This window comes from Eubalaena glacialis, chromosome 4, assembly GCF_028564815.1.
Source record: "Eubalaena glacialis isolate mEubGla1 chromosome 4, mEubGla1.1.hap2.+ XY, whole genome shotgun sequence".
Taxonomy (NCBI): Eukaryota; Metazoa; Chordata; class Mammalia; order Artiodactyla; family Balaenidae; genus Eubalaena; species Eubalaena glacialis.
Genome location: NC_083719.1, coordinates 142,402,982 through 142,423,148, shown reverse-complemented (window position 1 = coordinate 142,423,148; position 20,167 = coordinate 142,402,982). Strand labels below are relative to the sequence as shown.

Here is a 20,167-nt window from a genome sequence, read left to right as displayed (position 1 = left end):
TTAATAAAAGTCGGCCCTGTTAGTGCCTATTAAAAAAAATAATGTGTGTCAAACTCCTAATTTCAGATATCAGTGCTTTAGCACAAAGCCAAAGTTGATTAAGCTTTTAAAAAGTGAGTTGACTTGAAATAAAATATACTGCATTTAATAAAACAAATGTTACTAGGGTATAGCAAGAATTGGAAAGATGACTCAAGAATGCTTGCAATTTGGGGAAAACTGATATAATTGATATATTTGAGGACACGCTAACCCCAGACTATTTCTTCTAAGGTGGTTATTGTTTAACTCAGTGTCTAACAGGAAATTGTTTTTGTAAGAGTTACACATTTTGTCCTCAGGGTGGAGTGCTTTAAAAACCCCTGTGGTTAACTGAGGACCAAACTTTCTTAGATTCTAATTAATTCTAATATCAGGATAGTGTACTATTCATCAAGAATCTAAGTGTAGATTAAACTTAATTTTATAGGGTCCCCCCACTCCCACAGTCCTGACCAACTGATGTCCTTTTCAGAGAACTGTACATGAGGGGAAAATAATTTTCTAGTAACCACTTTTTCCTGCTTTCTAACCCCACTTGGGTCTTTCCATTTTTAAAGTCAACATGTTTGCTGTAGCCACAGGAAGCCTGCAAATGTGGCTTCTTCCTAGGTTGCTCACTTACGTCCAGACACACACACACAATTTTATCCAGTTACTTCTCATCTCTTGATCTCAGCTCAGTGAACCCCACCTCCTCAGGGACGGGGTCACATCCCTCTGTCCTGCAATCACATTGCACCCTCTTCTCCTTTGTGGCACTTATCCTGACAAAGGTTCAATAAGTATTTTTTTGATTCAATGAATAACTGGTTAATTGACCCCTAACGATAAAAATGGAATTTGCTAAAGATGGGGTTTAGTTGAGTTCATTAAAATGTAAAAGCAAAGAACTAGGGTTAATTGAAAACGTGAGCCAGGCAGGATAGAGAAAGTTTGGGAATAAGAACAGAATTTCTTAGCAAACTGTAATTAACCCAGTATTTTAGACTAATGGTCCACCGTATAGAAATACTCCCCACACACACCCCATCTAGGGGACATTCTGCCCAGTGGAACAGTGATATTGGTGCCGGAGAGGATTACTATCTCAAGCCAGAGGTGATCTGAGTGTTCATTAGCAAAATAAGATAATCCCCAAGTTTATCGTTAGTGGAAGGTGCCATTTCGGAAAAATTAGAATGAGAGAGAGATTTTACAATCGGAAGGACCTTGGAGAGTTGCTTCAGATATGCTCCTCCCTTTCTGAAAGCAGTAATAAACCACACCTCAGATCAAAGAATTGCACAGTCCCCGTTTGTTTCCTGTTCTACTTTTGGAAAGAAGTGGCTTCTCTGGAGCAAAGGGGAAGCAGTGGGTTACGGTCCCTCCAGCCCATTCTCGTGCGCTTCACGCGGCCTGGGGCCCACAGCTCTGCTCACCGCTTCCCTGCCCAGCACCCTCCGCGACTTCTTACTCGCAGCGTAATAAATAGCTCTAACAGGCCACCTCGCCCTTGCCTGTCTCTCCACCCTCACCTTTTGCTACTCTTTGTCCCCTACTTCATGGCCTCTACAGAACAGTCCTATGAACTTTCTGTTTCTAAAACCAGTTCTTCTACCTGGAACACCCTTCCACAACCTCCTACCTAGCTAACTGTGTATATATACACGTACGCATGTATGTATACACACACATATACAAACATATTATTTTCTGAACCATTGAAGTGTCTTGCCCCTTAACCCATAACTACTTTAGGATGGATTTCCTGCAAACAAGAGCAATTTCTTTTCTTTCTTTTTTTTTGTTCTAGTATATATTGATCATCTGCTTTGTGAAAGGTCGTATGCAAGCTGCTACAGATAATACAAAAGACATGATATATGGCCCCTTCCTTAAGATTCTTTGTTTCAAATGACTAATGAGAAAGAGGTTATTTACTAAATTCATATATATTATTATTTAATTAAGTACTGACTAAATACAGCCAATTGCCTAAAAGGCTGGATCAGGTAATACATGTATGCGCGGGACAAGAAGTAAGATTTCAATGCGTGCAGGAGTTAGGAAATGACACTAAAGTCAACGTAAGGGAAAGCAGAGCTGAGATGGTTTACTGATGACATCATCTGAGTACCTACATCTAACCATACTTAAATATAATCTAGCTAAATAAGTCAATCAGTTTCCTTCCTCCCCTTATTTTTCTTTGGCTTCTTCTTGCTGACCTCTTTGTTGCTTTTTATTTTTTATTAATTTTTATTGGAGTATAGTTGCTTTACAATGTTGTGTTAGTTTCTGCTATACAGCAAAGTGAATCAGCTATACGTATACATATATCCCCTCTTTTTTGGATTTCCTTCCCATTTAGGTCACCACAGAGCACTGAGTAGAGTTGCCTGTGCTATACAGTAGGTTCTCATTAGTTACCTATTGTATACATAGTAGTGTATATATGTCAATCCCAATCTCCCCATTCATCCCACCCCACCCCCTTCCCCTCTTGGTTTCCATATGTTAAGAGCAATTTCTTATATAAGCACCATGTAATTATCATAATCGGAAGATTTAACATTATTAAAATCCTGTTTCTAATCCACATTTCATATTTAAGTTTTTCCCATTGTCCAATAATGTCTTTTATACCTATTTTATCTCCCCCTGTCCAGGAGCCAATCCAGGATCACACATTACTCTTAGTTGTCATACCTTTTTAGTCTTCTTTAATCAGAAGCAGTTCCTATGCTTTTCTTTGACCTTTGACATTTGAAAAACCTAAGCCAGTAATTCTGTAGACCAGCCCCCAGGTTGAGATTTTTCAATGTTTCCTTGTGACTACCACAGAAGTGACGTTCTTCTCAGTATATCGTATCAGGAGACCCAACATATCCAGTTATCCCAAAATGGGTGATGTTTGCTTTGATCTCTTGGGTAAGGTGGTGTCTGCCACATTTCTCCACTACTAAGCGATTTCTTTTTTTCTTTAACCATTGTAATTAATAATTTGAAGGAAAGATACTTTGAAACTATGCAAATATTCAGTTCCTCATCAAACTTCATCCACTTGTTTGGCATCCACTTTATATCTGCTTTGCTTTTAAGGAAGCTCATTTTACATTGTTAATAAAGAAAAGAAAAGAATATGATAAGTGGACTTTCTCAGTTGCCCCACCTAACATACCTGCATCTCCCGTGTCAATCCAGTCTTCCTTTATGAAGACCTTATCACGTAAAATTGTCAGAGAGACATCTGGTATGTATGGCATTAGCCAAGGCAAGATTTCTTGTTTGCATTTTCCACTCTATTCATGAATGATCTTTTCATTTCCTTTTCTTTTATAATAATAATAGTTTTAAAAAAGAATCCGTGAAAGGGGCATTTATTTTAATAATGAGAAAGAAGATATACATTATTATTTCAGGCTTACCACATGTCATAATATTGCTTTTGTCTCATTATGATGGGCGTCAGTAATTGCATTTACTTTTTTTCAATCTTGATGCAAGGGCTCACTTAAGACTCTGAAGAGCTTCTTGCCGCCTTGGGGTTTGTGCATTAGAAATCATTTGGATTGATTAAAGTCATGAGGAGAATTAGGGTAAGTGTCAGATCATAGGAGCATCAGGAAGGTAAAATATTACCATTTAAATGAGAAATGGAACTTCTCCTTTAGTGAATCACATTTTCAATGACAGATGGGGTTGCTCACTGTGAGATTAATAATGCCTGACATTCACTCATCCATTTATTCAAAAGAAAATCATCCTGCAAGCCTACTAGGTGAGAAGCAAACTATCTACAACTTCTAACCTTATAAAGTATGTATTTGAATTGATTCTTCGGGGTCTCTAAGCAAGATTTGGCCAAAAGGAACCTTGAGAGCTTGCTTATAGGTTCTATTAAAAGAGCTGAGAAACTGGAATATCCTAGATAAAGCAGCTTCCTTCCTCCATCTAGGACTAAGGGCTCAGTTTCAGAAACCACCAAATGGAATGGCGAGAAAGAAAGGGGTCTCCAACCCTCACCCCCAGACAACCAGATCAGGAAAAGCCCACGGCGTTCATGGAAACCGCATTCAGTGCAGTCCAGTCACCACAGGCCCAAATTTCCTAGGAAAGAGACTTTCTCCTGTTTCACCAATCACTCTCACGTGAGGTTCTGACCACAAATGAGCTTCTCTGAAATATCATCAGTATTAGAAAACTTTAGAGCGAGGGAAAACCTAGAGAATAAATAGCTTTCCCTTTAAGACATGTCTCCACTTACTCTTTATACTGTCCAATTTGTTCCTCACAAAAGGCTTGTGAAAAAAATTAGAGTAAGACTAGGTCTCCTCATACTCCGGTGAGGACACTGAACACCAGGGAGGTGAAGGGGCATGTTTGGAGTCAGGAAGGAACCAGAGCTAGAATTCTGAGCCCTGGGTTCATAGTCCTCCAGGCCACACTTTTGCCCCAACGAGGTCATCCATACCCTCCCCATACCATCCACCAGCTGAAACGCTTTCATGGCATTTATCAGAGTGTTAGTTGTATTTTATTTATATGATCATTTGCTTAACGTCTCTCACCCTAGAATGTATGGATTATAGGGATTGAACATATTTTTCTCACCTTGTATGCCACAGTCTACCTTGGATGGTTGGGAGGACAAGTGGATGAGCCACTATGCCACCCGTGTGTCCTAACCATAGCCACACCTCGCGTTGACATGCCTCATATTTCTCCTGACCATGGTGACTTCATGTCCTTTCTCAGATCGTAGCTTGCTGCCAGACATGGCCCTCTCGGTGGACTCGTCTTGGTACCGGTGGCAGTGGCGAGTCAGAGATGGCCTCCCACAGTCTCCATCAGAAGCCACACCACTGCTGTCCCCAGAGGAGGGGCCTCAGAACTACAACCTGGCGGAGCAGCGGGTCGTGTTCCCCAACAACAACGTATTCCACCGGGACTGGGCCAAGGTCTCCAGGAGATACTCTGGCAACGGAATCTGCACCGCCAAGTATACCCTCTTCACCTTCCTGCCCCAGAATCTCTTGGAGCAGTTTCACAGGTATACGACCACTTGGCTGAACAGTACACACTTTATACCCAAGTATTTGCCACTCAGATGAACTCAGAAATGCTACCCTCTGGGCCAAATGCGTGTACCTTGAGAAGCTTTGTCATCCATCCATTCATTCATTCATTCATTCATTCAGTATTTATCAGATTCTACTCTGTGTTAAGTCATGTGTTGTGTATCAGAGATACACGAGGGGAAAAAAAAAGGAAACATTGTCCTGACTATATTGGCTAGTGAAAGAGACAGATCTTAATTTTAGGAATTATGTAAATTGGTGTAAACTATAATTCAGATAGATACTTCCAAGGAGAAGTATATGGTGCTATTAGAGTGAGTACAAGAGAAATAGGGCCTAGTTAGGAAAGTCAAGGAAGACTTCTAGGAGGAAGTAACTGTGAAAGTCTAATATGAAAGAAGAGAATGTGTTAACTAGGTGGAAAGAGGCAGAGAGAAGTCAGAGAAGGGAGCCAGAAGAATGTTCTTTCAAACAGACCTTCATGTGCAAAGGCACTGTGGCAAGAGGGAGCAAGATGCACTTGGAAAAAGTAAAAGTGCAAGCCACTCTTTTGAGATAATATATGCAAAATTATCTTTTAATTATAAAGCAAAATATGCACCTAGACATTATCCTAAATTTTGTAATTATTAGCACCTACCATTTATTGAGCAACTACTATACTCTGGAACCCTCCATTGCATACATAACAAATATTCATCCCATGTAATATTTATAGGAGCCCTTTAAAGTAGATAGTACTATCCCCATTTTAAATAGATTTGACTTTAAAGCCCTTACCATTGATGTTCGAGGTGACACTGAAAGAGAATGTCATTTTTACTTGGCAAGGGCTAATAGTAGGGAAGCAGTAATGCGGCGAGTATATTTCTCTTCTCCATGGTTTTCATTTCTACCTTGCTTGCCCCTTCCAGATGGGCTAACCTCTATTTCCTGTTCCTGGTGATTCTGAACTGGATGCCCTCCATGGAAGTCTTCCACAGGGAAATCACCATGTTACCGTTGGCCATTGTCCTGTTCATCATCATGGTCAAGGATGGCATAGAGGACTTCAAGAGATACCGCCTTGATAGAGAAATAAACTGCTCCAACATCCAGATATATGAAAGGTAAGGGAAATCATTCCTCTGTTTTCTCTGTGGCAAATAGATTATGCAAACTTATCAGTGTTTTCAAAAAACTGGTCTCTCTTCTCACATTAATTTTCTTCAATTCATTTAATTCAGTGATACTCAACCAGGGCAATTTTGCCCTGCAAGGAACTTTTGACAATGTCTGCATACGTTTTTGGTTGCCATATCGGGAAGGAGGTTGCTACTGGCATTTAGTGAGTAAAAGCCAAGGATGATGCTAAACATCTTACAATATATGGGACAAGCTTCCACAACAAAGAATTATGATCCAGCCCAAAATGTCAATAGTGCTGAGATTTAGAAACCTTAATTTAACTCATGTAAATGCCATAAGAAAAGGGTTGAAACCTCAAGAATTAAACTCTAAAATTGACTGAATCATCTCAGGAGACCAAGTTCAGGAACAGCTCTTTGGAGAGTGACGGGCAATGTCTCCCAAACAGGAAAATGTATACTGTTTTTAAAGCAGCTGTGGCCCTTGGCTAAAAATCCTTGCTTTTAGAACTTAGCCAGGTAGGTTTTAGGACCCAGAGTTGGCACACCTGTTCTTGGTTGCCTGGGGTGGAAAAGGAAGCTACCTGTGGGTGACGTGTGCATTCCAACAGGTGGAGTCTCAGCAAATAGAAGGAAGTGACCTGGTGGGTACACACCTGTTCTCTGCAAGCTCTTTCCTTGTCATACTTCTCCCCTAGTGTTTCTACACCGGATTTTTATTTTTAGTTTTCCTTTTGAAAGAAGAGAGAAATTTTCAGCAGAGAAGGTGAGTAAAAGATGTCAGGAACATCACTCACTGGCAGCTGAACAATGGAACTGATCAGGGAAGAACCTCTTTTATGGGGAGCTCAAGTGTCCTGCTATGAGAATTAAAGAGACGGGATTGAGCAGAGATGAGAAAGGAAGGCAAGAAAAGGCAGAAAAGGAAAGAAGACAAGAAACGAGTGGTGGTCTCCAACCTGCCCTTTGAAGGACGGTCCCACAAAGAGAACCCCAACAGACATTATCATGGGAATCAAATTAAGACCAGCAAGTACACTCTGTTGTCCTTCATACCTAAGAACATCTTTGAGCAGCTACACCGGTTTGCCAATTTCTATTTTGTGGGCATTGTGGTTCTGAATTTTATCCCTGTGGTCAATGCTTTCCAGCCTGAGGTGAGCATGATACCAATCTGTATCATCCTGACGGTCACTGCCATCAAGGATGCTTGGGAAGACCTCCGGAGGTACAGATCCGATACAGTGATCAATAACCGAGAGTGCCTCGTCTATAGCAGGTAAAACGAAACACCCGGGGAAGTCTCGGCCCCAGCTCTGATCTTTCTGTGGCTGCTGCCACCGCAGGTGCTGTTTATGGAAGGACGGGGTAGGGAGATAGCATTATTTTATCGCAGTGAAGCTGTTCAATTCTCCACAATGGGGATTATGGTTTAAAACCGAAAAACACAAAACAAAGGAAATTGAGGCTTGAGTCAATCGTTCATTAAAATTAGGAGGTCTTTATTATGTGACATTTTCTTTGCTGTTTCAAATGTGTTAGACATTTAAGAGTTTTGCATAAATTCACATCCATTTTAGGTCCAGTGTGGCCATGAGCACATTGGAGCAGGTTTGGAGACCCTTGGAGAAAAGTGGCATCACTGTTTTTCAGGGAAGCAGTAGGCAGTGTATTAGGAGAACCAGCCCTGGAGACACACTGCCTGGATTGAACGCTGTCTCCATCAGTCGTTAACTCTGTGACCTTAGGCAAGTGACCTAACCTCTCTGAGACTCATTTTGTCCTTCGTAAAACTGGAACAGTTCCTGAGGTGGTCGTGAGAATTGCATGTGATAATCCTTGGAAAGTACTTAGCACTGCTCCTGATGTATGATAAATACTCAGTATGCAAACTGTAATTGCTTTATTTTTAGAATGTAAAACTCACATTAGCTCAATCAAGACTGTCCTTAAGCTTTCTCTCTGATATCCCAACCCAAACAAAAATGGCTCACCACCTGTCTTGCCATGTTCTTTAACATAATTTTATACCTGTCGTTGTCTTAGAAAGACTCCATTGAGTCAAAAACCAAACTGGGTTGTTAGGAAAACGACACGCTCTCGATCAGTAAGGGAAGAAAACAGAGTTACCGTGTGTCTCAACTTTGTGACAATTCATGTAGCCCAGAAAGAAGCAAGGGAATGGAGGCTGGGCTTGCAGTGAGATTGCGGTGACAAAGAGTGCTTTCTGGGCTGGCAATGAGAAACTTTGAATGAGTCAGTCACTTAGATGAATACAGCAGGTAGGGGCTTGACTTCCTGCCAAATAAGGGAAAAAGTCCATCTGTCTCAAGAAGCACCATCCCTCTGACTTGTTCCCTCTGACCTTATGGACCCCAAGACGTTCTGCAGTTGCTCTGGTCCTTCTTAGAGTGAAAGGGGCTTGCTCCGAGGTGTGCCCTACAGCTGTTTAGGGGCTGCTTCTTTCTAAGAAGTTCTCTTCCCCGGGAGGGAACATGGAGCTTACGACTTGGAGCTGGCTGATGATAGGGTTTATGAGCCAGACTCCACTCGGAAAATTGTAGCCTGGGGAAGCTTCTAAGGAGATCATGTAATGCAAGGGACTCAGCTGTCTCCAGGGCACCCCTAAGAGAACTTCCATACCTTCTCCTCAGCAAAAGATGAGCTTCTGTTCTGTTTGCCTACAGGACCAAAATTGCACATCTAAAAATATTAATCTGAAGGTTTGGGTTTTTTTTTTTTTTCAGCTGGATCTAACTGTCTTGAATATTGTTAGCACACTGAATACCTAGAGTTGAGATTGAGTCATTCCTCACCTTTGAGTAAGGAAATTATAAAGAGAAAAAAAAAAAAATAACGTTGGAGTATGCCGCCTTTCCTAAAGAGACTGATTTTTTAAGAAAGCATTGTTTTTCTCTTGTCACCAATCCACCGCATCACTTTTTGTTTTCTGTCTTTCTCCTTTGTTGTTTTTCTCATAGAAGATGCACAGTGAGGCTGGTTCCTTGGGGAGGGATACAAGTGGACCTCAGTGAGCCTGGTTCTCTTCTCCCTGCTTTGCCAGAAATCCTCTGCCCTGAGCATCCCAGAAAAATAGGCCTGTTCTTGGGGATAATCTCAGTGTCACTCAGACCACAGACTGACCTGTGCTGGGTGCTGGCCTGATACAGGCCAGGCTGTTGTCATTCTGTTCTCAAAATAGCTTCCAGGAAAATGGCAGAAAACTGAGGAGATAACAATCCAGAAAAAAGAGACATTTATCCCCAGGCTCACTGGCAGGGAGGGACATACAGGTGTTTTTTTTTTAAACAAATAATATTATTTTATTTACTTCTTAATAATATAATTTCAGAGAAATCATTCTAAAATTATTATACATAAAAGTTTAGTGATAATAATGCGTTTGATCATTCTTCACTATTTTGGTGAATCATAGTTTAACAAAGAGAGTATTTGAAAACCAGGTTCTAAGTTCCGTTTATTTCAATACTTGATTATCATAGTTGTCAGGACTGAAAAATTACCTTGGAAAAGCACACATCATGCAATATGTACTTGGGAAGACTTTATGGTTATTGATAATGGATATACAAATTCATATTTTTAACTGAAGTATAATTAATTTACAATGTTGTGTTAGTTTCAAGTATACAGCAAAGTGATTCAGTTTTATATATATTCTGTTGTGTCAGTTGAGATGCTCTCTACTGCAAGAAGCAGAAACCTCAACTTAAACAATTTTAACAATGAAGAGACTTTGTTTCTTAAGTCACTACAAATATGCTGAGGTGGGCAGGTGATCAAGCATGGTTCATTCAGCCAATCAGCGTTCTAGCTGCAGCAGTTAGCTGTCCTTTTCATTCAGTCCCCCTCTGTGTCATCTTTACCCTCAGGTAGATTTCCCTCATGGCTGCAGCAGCTCCAGCCCTCACATCTACATATAGTAACCCACAAAGGGAGAAAGAAAAGCACTTCCAGAAGCATTCTTGGAAGGTCCAGGAAGCTTACTCCCCAGATCCTCCTCATCTCTCAGTGACCCCAGTGGGTCACATGCCCATCCCTGAACCAATCCCTCTGAGCAGGAGATGAGATTATGCTAATTAGGTTATACCTGAGCCATAGAGCCCAACATGAGGTTCAATTCCCTGAAAGCATATGGGCTACACAGGGAAGGTGAAAAATCCAAATTTAAAAAATGAGGTATTGCCAAGAGAAGGAGAAACACATGTTGGAGAGGCCACCACTATGTCCTCAACATCATCACCTTAAAATATTTTTGAGCTTCGACTCCTTGTGAATTGCTTTCCACATATTAACAGGAGCAGACACACTTTGGGACATTCTGTAATATATATCCTTAAAGTTCTTCTAACCCTGAAGTGGATTAATTCTATGAAAGACCCCAGAATAGGAAGATAGAAAATGCTAGATATTATTATTATCTTAAGTGATGATGTTGAGGAGCATTTCCTTTTGCCAAACGTTGAAGATATTGGGTTGGCCAAAAAGTTTGTTCAGGTTTGTCATACCATCTTACTGAAAACCCCGAATGAACTTTTTGGCCGGCACAATACATGACGGGATGTCAGGCAAAGAACACAAGATCTGAGAGGACAATTTTTTTTCTGAGAAGCAACATAAAAGTTTATATCTCAAGCACTAGTTCTATCTATTTTGTCTCAGATTCACACATTTGAGAAACTGATGTCAAATGTCCTCATTTTTGTACAGTTGAATACTAGGACCCTAAGAATTTTGCTCACCTTAATCCCATGTATCATCCAGCCTAGACTTGTTTATACTGTGAGAGAATCTTTTTGCAAACAGCAGAAGCCTTGTTTACAGAATTACAATCCTGTTAGAGTATTTTCTTTTAATATAGCAACTGTGCTTGTGGTCTAAAGGTGACCCATTAATCAGATTTATGGAATGACTTCAAGGAGAGATTAGCTTCAGAATTGTATTAGCTTAGTTTCTCCCAAGGCTCAATTTAATGAATCTAGAAACCATACCCAGCAAGAGAATTGTATTTTTCCATCCAGCTTCATACATTTTTATTTGTATTCAGAAAACAGGCAACAGGGAAGCAGGAGTGGGAACCAAGGGAATCCATGAAGGTTTTTGTCCCCATATTGTAAGGCAGCAAAAGCCTTCCAATGTTTCAGCAGCCGAGCACACAATTATTCATCTGTTCAGCAAGTCTTACGTCTGGACCAAGTACGTGTATATCAACATGGAAGGCCCCATGTACCCTCGAGGGGCTCTCAGTCCAGAGAGCACGAGGAACTTGTAAACAGCTACAGTGTCCCTTGCCTATGGACAAAGGGTCACAGTCATGCATGGGCTGCAGTGACACATCTGCCTGCCAAAAACATCAGAGCCAGCCGAGGGAAGCCTTCTCTAAAGAGGTGACATTTCAGGAGGGCGCTGAAGGATGAGCAGCTTTCAAATAGGTAAAGAAAACAGGTCAGCTCACAGCCTATTCATGTGTCACCTAAAGGTTGTATGTGTGATTTATGCTGGTATCAAAAGACCAGGATCAAGAGATATCAGGAGCTTAAGAGAGAAATGATTCAGATTAGAAACTTTATTTTATTTTATTGGCCATGCCGCATGGCTTGCAGGATCTTAGTTCCCCGACCAGGGATCGAACTCAGGCCCTGGCAGCGAAAGCTCTGAGTCCTAGACACTGGACCGCCAGGGAATTCCCTAGAAATGTTTAAATTCTGACTTTTTACCAAGACTTGGAGATTCTCTTTTCTGTAAGTCAGGTGGCTGCTCTAACATAAAAAGAATTCCAGATGCTACAGAATCGCGGCCAGTCTTCTGACAGCATGGCACTGAGGGCCTGCTTTCCCAGCTGTGGAAAGCTCTGCAGCAGAAGGCAGATGCCTGGCCTGCAGCCTGTTTTTATTTGTATGTCAGTTTCCTTCCGTGCTGGTGCCCCCATAGGAAAGCCTGAGAATGAGGAAACCAGAGGTCCTCATTCTGGGTCTGTCACCAATTAACTACATGGCCTAAATGAAGCCACTTAGGCAGTTGTGTCCCCATTTGTCTCATCTTTAAATAGTGGTCATAGTCTCTCTACGGTAAATTTTGTGAAAAGATGTGAGATGACATGTCAGAGGGCTTGAACATAGCAGAGCTATAGAAACAACTATACAATGCAGTGCCAAAGGAGAGTGCATAAAGCAGTGTCAGCAAGGATGTTTAAAACGTGACATCTTACTGGATGCTTGGCATCACACCTGGGCTTGTCTCAGAACTGCCACTTACTAAATGTGTGGACACTTTTAGTTACTTGATCACTGCAGCCTCCATTTCAACTTGTATAAAGTGGGGCCAGTATTAGCACCTATCTCCCAGGGGCGTGTGGATTGAATGAAATAATCCTTATAAACTGTTAACTCAGTGTCTGCACCATAATTAGCACTACGTAATTTTTTAAATTTCCAGTCACTTCAACTCTAATTTTTTCAAAGTCAGGCCCAACCTAAGCCTTCATCTTTCTTGCTACATTTCCCACCCATACAAGGGAGGAATTGTTTATTTTATTGGCAAAGGTCAAGGACATTCACTGAGCCACATTTACCAGTGGGCAGGGTAACAGTGTTTTAAAAGCAAAAACTTATGCTCTGCTCTCTCATTTCTCTTCTATTCTATGTGGCAGGATTTAAAATCTGAATTTTGGAAACCCTTCTAGAACCTGGGCCTCTTTCCCCTAACTCCGTTTCCACAGCACCCCTGAGCACACCCGGACCAAGATTTAGATTTAGGCGAGGGATTTAGGTGGCTTCATCTGGGCTTAGGCCCAGAGCCTAAGCCACTTCTCCCAGCCCAGCTTCTAACATAGAATGTACATTCAAATATCATATTTGGGTGGCTCTTAATATAGTAGCTATTTGATCCCCATTCTACTATCATTTTCCCCCATATAACATCCCTCTGGGAAACCCAAAGGAGACGAGATGATTGACAGGGTAGAATTTAGGCTTTGCCAGGGCCATCCTAACATCGAAATACAGTATGTATTCTTTACCCTAAAACTATATCCTCAGTTTGCCGCAGCTGTTAAATGAAGTAATGCATGTAAAACGCTTAGTATAGTTCCTGGCATCCAGTAGCCCTCAGAAAATGTTGGCTAAAATATTACTAAGGAGAGTTCTATAACCTTGATCGCCAAGAGTCACCATGAGCTTGACTCAAGGGGAATAAGAAAGACAGATCATTGGCTGGGGTTTTGAACTGCATAGGAGAAGACAAACGCTTTACCATAGAACTTGACTCAAAGCTATAATAACATAGCAAAATAGGCCTAGGGAAAGAATCTGAAAATGCAAAAACAGAGGATCATAGTGTCATTTGAAGCATGACTATGAAAAGTGCCACTGGCTGTAGTTGACAGACCAGCAGACCACTGCATCCACTCTGCGGGTCTTTGCTCTGCGTTTGGCACCAGCCAAGTAGCCTCCTCTCTAAAGGGTCAGTTTTGCAAGTGCCCACCCAACTCCCATGGCCTCGCCCTGTGCTCACAGAAGGCCATAAACTATGTGGGCCAATTCAGCTTGTCATTTCAGGATAGAATGCATTAGGTTCTCCCCCAAACTCAATGGGTGGAAGAATCATAAAACAAGAATTCAGGTGTCCCTGAAGCTCTGCACTTGTGTCAACAGGCGTGATTTGTATCTGAGCGGGTGAGCATTTATAGCCTCTGATTTGCCATTATGGAGCTGACAGTTCCAAACGCTGGGGCTCCTGTTCCCGACCCAGCCTCAGTTATGTTTGTGTCACGAGCTTCTGAGGCGTCCTCTGCTTAGTACTGCACTTTCGAACGGGACCAAGAGACCACGCTGAGCCAGGAAGTCCCCACAGCTGTCACTCCTATGTCCTGGCAGACACACCTATGTGACCTTACACAAGTTAGATAACCTTTCTGGGCTTAAGTTTCCTCATCTATGAAACAGAGATAACAGTAATAATAAAAGTTGTGTCATTATTAGGCAGCTAAATGGTAACGTTGGTTAAGTGCTGGGCTCATTATAGGCACTTAATACAAATAAGTTTATTATATTACATTACATTAAATACATTATATTATATCATCTCATCATATCTCATCATATCATACATCATATTATATTATTATGATATCATTTTTGGAAGTCTCCGTTAGTGCGTCCATAACAAAAATAGATAGATGTCAAAATGACTTAAGATTAGGAAAAGCTTCTCCTCTACTGCCTCATGTTCAAGACAAATCTACAAGGAATCAATTACTGAATATTTACTGAACACTCCCCTGTGTGCTAGACACCATACCAGACTCCATGTAGGTACGGAAATATAAGACCCAGGGTCATCCCAGCTCTCAGCAAGCTTATTACATAGTTGAAAATAGAAGACACATGAAACAATTAGGCCTCTGGGTGTTAATGAATTCACATTGCAGATACAGATGCCCCAAGCTGCTGATTTGGGTCTTCATTCTTCCCGCCCTAATGCTCAGGCCTCCCCAGATATATCTGGGCATCCTCAGGTATAGTGAATATGTTCATGTCCCCCAATATTTCCATCCAAGCCAGGGGTCCGGGTCTCCTACCCACTCCTCTGGCCTCAGCTGTTTCTTTCTGGAGCTTCCCTGAGTCTAAAGCCCCCGTCATCGTGGTCTGTAGCAAACAGGCGGGTGCGGGGACACAGCTGCGCTCACTGCCCTCTGCCCCAGGCCCACGCTGTCTTTAGCGTAACTTTAACTTAACGCTAAACCTATAACTGCTGTTCCATTTCCATTTTGTGGGACCAGGTCACGACAGAAGCCACAGGACCCTTCCTCCCTTTTCAGTTCCTTCCCCCTTGCTAAGCTCCTCCTCCAACCACAAAGCCCCACCCCTCATTCACGACGGCTCATGAAAATAGACAACCACAAAGATTCTGTTCTCCCATCGCCACAGCAGTGACCCTGTTTGCTCCAAGGTAATAATAACTGTAATGATAATGATAGCAGCAGTAAATGCCATTTGCTCTAAGGTCATTTTGTGTATTCTCTTATTGAACTCTCACTTTAACCTGTAGAATAGATTTTATTTGTCCATTTGATAGATGAATAAATTGAGGGTCATATAGTCAAGTAGTGGGTTCAAGGTCACACTACCTTGTATGTAAGAAGTAGTTCTGGGTTTTAGTCAGGCTCACGTGACTCCAGAGCTTTTAACCACCCCACAATATTGTCTCTACGTGAGCACACCGCTGTCAAGACAAAGACAGTTGGGCATTTCAAGTATTCCTGAACCAGCTACAGGACCCTTGACTCTTCTTGGAGCCATGGAAAGAATAGAGGTTCCAACCCAAGCTTCATTGCTATACACCTTGGCCAGGTCAGTTTCCTCACCCAAATTGGAGATTTATCAAATTTCCTCCAGCCTTGATTTTTTTTTTTTATTAAGACTTTATTTTTTTAAAGCAGTTTTTGGTTCACAGTAAAACTGAGGGGAAGGTACAGAGATTTCCCGTATACCCTCTGCCCTCACACATGCACAACTTCCCCCATTATCAACATCCCTCACCAAAGTGGTCCGTTTGTTGAAATTAATGAACCAACATTGAGACATCATAGTCACCCAAAGTCCATAGTTTACAAGATGGCTCACTCTAGGTATTATACATTCTATGGGTTTGGTCAAATGTGTAACAACCTGTATCCACCATTACAATATCATACAGAGTAGTTTCACTTCCCTGAATATCCTCTGGGCTCCACCTGTTCATCCCTACCCACCTCCCAACCCCTGGCAATCACTGATATTTTTACTGTCTCCATAGTTTTGCCTTTTCCAGAATGTCTTACAGTTGAAATCATACAGTGGGTAGCCTTTTCACATTGGCTTCTTTCACTTAGCCATGTGCATGTTAGTTCCCTCCATGTCTTATCATGGCTTGATAGCTCACTTCTTTTTAGCTATGAATAATATTTCATTGTCTGCATGTACCATAGTTCATTCATTCACCTACTGAAGGACATCTGGACGCTTCCAAGTTTTGGAAATTATGAATAAAGCTGCCATAAACATACACGTGTGGGTTTTTGCATGGCATAAGTTTTCAACTCGTTTAGGTAAATAGGATACGTGATTGCTAGATCGTATAGCAAGAATACGTTTAGTTTTATAAGAAACCACCAAATTGTCTTTCAAAGTGGCTGTACCATTGTGCATTCCTACCAACAGTGTTGTGAGAGTGCATCATTGGCCCTACCTCCTAACCAGCAAGGTGGGGTTTGTTTTTTTTGTTTTCGACCTTCTTTGTTTCTTTTAGTGTTTCAAGATTCGGGGCATTCAAATAGGTATTTGGTGGTATCTCATTTTAATTTGCATTTCTCTGATGACATGTGATGTGGAGCTCTTTTCATGCTTATCTGACATCTGTATATCTTCTTTGGTGAGATGTCTATTCAGATCTTTTGTCCATTTTTAATTTGCAAAACACATATTTTCTCCCAGATGGTGGCTTGTCTTCTCATTCTCTTACCATTGTCTTTCACAGAACAGAAGTTTTTAATTTTAATGACGTCCAGCTTCTCAGTTACTTGTTTCATGAATAGTGCCTATGGTGTTTACCTTAAAATTCATCGCCATACCCAAGGTCATCTAGGTTTTCTGCTATGTTATCTTCTAGGAGTTTTATAGTTCTGCATTTTACATTTAGGTCTGTGATGCATTCTGAGTTAATTTTTGTCAAGAGTGTAAGGTCTGTGTCTGGATTCTTCTTTTTTTTTTTTTTTTTTTTGGCATGTGGATATCCATTTGTTGAAAAGATTATCTTTGCTCGGTTGTATTGCCTTTGTTCCTTTGTCAAAAGTCAGTTGACTATAATTATGTGAATCTATTTCTGGGCTATCTATTCTGTTCCATTGATCTATTTGTTTATTCGTTTGCCAATACCGCACTGTCTTGATTATCGTAACTTTATAGTAAGTCTCGAGGATGGGTAGTGTCAATCCTCTCCTTCAATATCGAGTTGGCTAGTGTGGGTCTTTTGCCTCTTTATATAAACTTTAGAACTAGTTTGTCAACATCCACAAAGAACTTGCTGGGCAGCCCTGATTTTAAGGATATATTTTTCTGGGAGTTTTGCCCAGTAGCCAGCATCTAGAGCCCTTAGTCTTCAGTAGGCTGAATTTGGGTCCTTCTTTTTCTGGACTTGGGGAAAATGTTTGGATTTTTTAAGTTCCTTGTGTTTGCACATTATGTGCCTGAGCTCAATTCATGAAATGTAATCACGGACATAAAGCGGGCATCCCAATAGCATGAAGAAGAAAATGCTGGGGCTGGCGGTGGTGGTTAGCCCTCACCATAACATTAACAATCATTGTCATCAACATCATAAAAGAAGTTTGTATTCATTAAGTACTTACTAAGTGCAAAACCAAGAACTCAGTCCCTTACATGGGTCATGTCACTAATCCTTCCAATAACCCTCTGAGGCAAATACACGTATTACCTTCAAGTGAAGAAATAGAGTCTCTGAAAGATTAAGTAACTTCCCCAAGTCACACAGGTAGTAAGTGGTGAAGCTGAGATTCAAACCCACTCTTTATCCCTAGACTGCACTCATTCTCACTGGCTTCCCCTTTCACCCTGGGGTAGCGATGCTGACCATCCTGGGCCTGACATTCCTGCTTCCTGAAGGATGGTCCAGGTCAGCTCATCATCCTACACTGAATGGGAAAGCCCACAGACAGCTAAGCTTCCTGATAAATCCCCTCTACTCTAGTTCCTTGAAACCCTTTTTACAAAACCCACATAGTACGGTAGCTTAAGCACCTTCTCCTCCTCCATTCCCCCCCTTTCACCTGCTTCCCCACAGGATCCAGTTGGTTATAAACCTCTCTTGCTGTTTATTTACCTCTTAATAAGCCCTACCTCCTCTCAGAAAGCCATTTAGCACTGCACCACTTAATTTCTCCCCAAGGCAGAATCTGCCAGATGGAGTCTTCGTCCCCAGCCACGTCGATTTGTCTTATTTTTAAGCAGCAGTGAACATGCCACAAAACTAAAATAGCAACCAGTTCCCAGGTGTGGACTCACTGAGCAGGGAAATGACCAGGAGTGTGTGGATGTGTCCACCCGGGGCAGCTGTTCCGAACGGGCTGGATTAACCAGGGAATGACTCCCGAAGGTGGCTCCCAGCCAGCTGTGGCCACATCTGGGCGTCCCTCAATGCAGAAGCACGCCGCTTTTCTGCCTCAGCTGGATTCAGCCATTCATCACCTCCTCGGGCTGGACGCCTCAACCCTGGAGCTATGCACCCTTGCCTTTTCCACAGTTGAGGAGACAAAGTGGGCCCCCAGAGGACCAGGAAACCAGCACAGAATAACCCAGTGCAAGAAGGAAATGTCCCCGATGTCACTTTTTCTTATCCCAAAATTCCTATAAAATCTGACTCATTCTATAATATTACTACATTTGGGTCAATATAAATACATAATTCTTCAAATTTTGTACCAGCCAAATTACTAAATTATGTCCCCCCCAAAAAACTTTTGAACACCCCAAAAATCATGTTGTTCCCATAGCTTCCGTGCTCCTGGACACACACGACAAGATGTGTGCCTGGCGGCATATGTGCCTCTGTTTGAGCAGCACGACCCGGGGATGGGCAATCTCTGTTTTGGGGAGGGAAAGCCTACAACAGGGACGAAGAGTGTCCCTTCACCACTGCATGTCATCCTAAGGAAGAGAAGATTACATCTAAAGGAAAGACAGACAATTATTAACAGGACAGCAGTACTGGACAGGACCTCCCAGGGACCCAAAGAATAATAGAAAAAAAAACAGAGACCAGTCTGACTTATAGCTTCTTGTGTGGTTCCATTGACCTTGCGATACCTATCATCATGATGGGAATTGACAAGACAGCACTCCAGCCAAACTCACAGAAGTGACTGCTCATAAATATATATACACACACACACACACACACACACACACACACATATATACACACACATATATTTCATAAGTTCATCTGCATAACATCCATCTTCCATCCCATTAATAACTCACATCCCATAATATGCAGTGGAGCCCTTTATTAGAAGGAAGAAGAATGAATTTCAGTGTTCACGGGTGGAGGTGCATGGCCTTGCCTTCGGTATGTCTATGTATGTAGCGTTCCCAACTAGCTTTTGCAAACCTTCTGGTTTGAACCAGTGTGCTCTGGAAGTGTTGGCAGTCAGGATAGTGCTCAGAGTCAAAGGTGTTCTCATTGAATCCAATCTCAATACCGGGCAGATTGCTGAGATTACAACAAGCAACCAATGGTGGGCCATCCCCAAAGGCATTACCCAATAGGACAGAAGTCAAAGGGGAGAAGAGTAAAGACAAGTTGAGTGATAATCCTTTATTCCTTGGAGCAATTTTGCTGTAATATTCAAAGATCCTTTTTTTTTAAGTGCCCTCTCAAAAAGGAAAAAAAAAAAGCAATAGAGAAAGCCTCCCTCCTTCACCATACAAGATTCCTTTTCCAATGGAGAGTATCTGCCATTCCAATTTCTTTAAGTAGCTTTATATTTGGACATTTAACAGGTGTTCCCAAGGCTGCTCTGAAGAAAAAAACAATTCTTCCCTGAATCAACAGATAAATGTTTTTCTGAAATGGCAGTGAGAAACAGATCTGGGGGGACTGTCTCTATTTTTCATGGTAAAAAAAAATAAAAATAAAAAAATAAGGTAGAGCAGATGATAAGCTGCTCTAAAATAAGATGATGGAATGAAAAAGTGCTTATAAACCTGTTACATCCTTTTTCCATTAAAAGAATTATTATTATTAAAATGCTACAGATGCACTGCCCACAAAATGCTCAGAAGTGGTCCCCGTTTGGGTGATACTGCCCACAGTTAACCAGTGGCTGCTGCATTGGGCTCCCTAGAGCATAGGCACTTC

General features: G+C 41.6%; 1 protein-coding gene across 1 annotated transcript in view; it reads left to right on the top strand.

Annotated features, from left to right (window-relative positions):
* The first annotated feature begins 4,799 nt into the window (after positions 1-4,799).
* The window catches only part of ATP10B (ATPase phospholipid transporting 10B (putative)), a 118,994-nt gene continuing 103,626 nt past the window's right edge, over positions 4,800-20,167 (top strand). Inside the window, exons 1-2 of the mRNA XM_061188412.1 lie at positions 4,800-5,074; positions 6,017-6,211. Of these exons, the coding sequence (XP_061044395.1) occupies positions 4,800-5,074; positions 6,017-6,211 (470 nt within the window). The remainder of the gene's footprint in view (positions 5,075-6,016; positions 6,212-20,167) is intronic.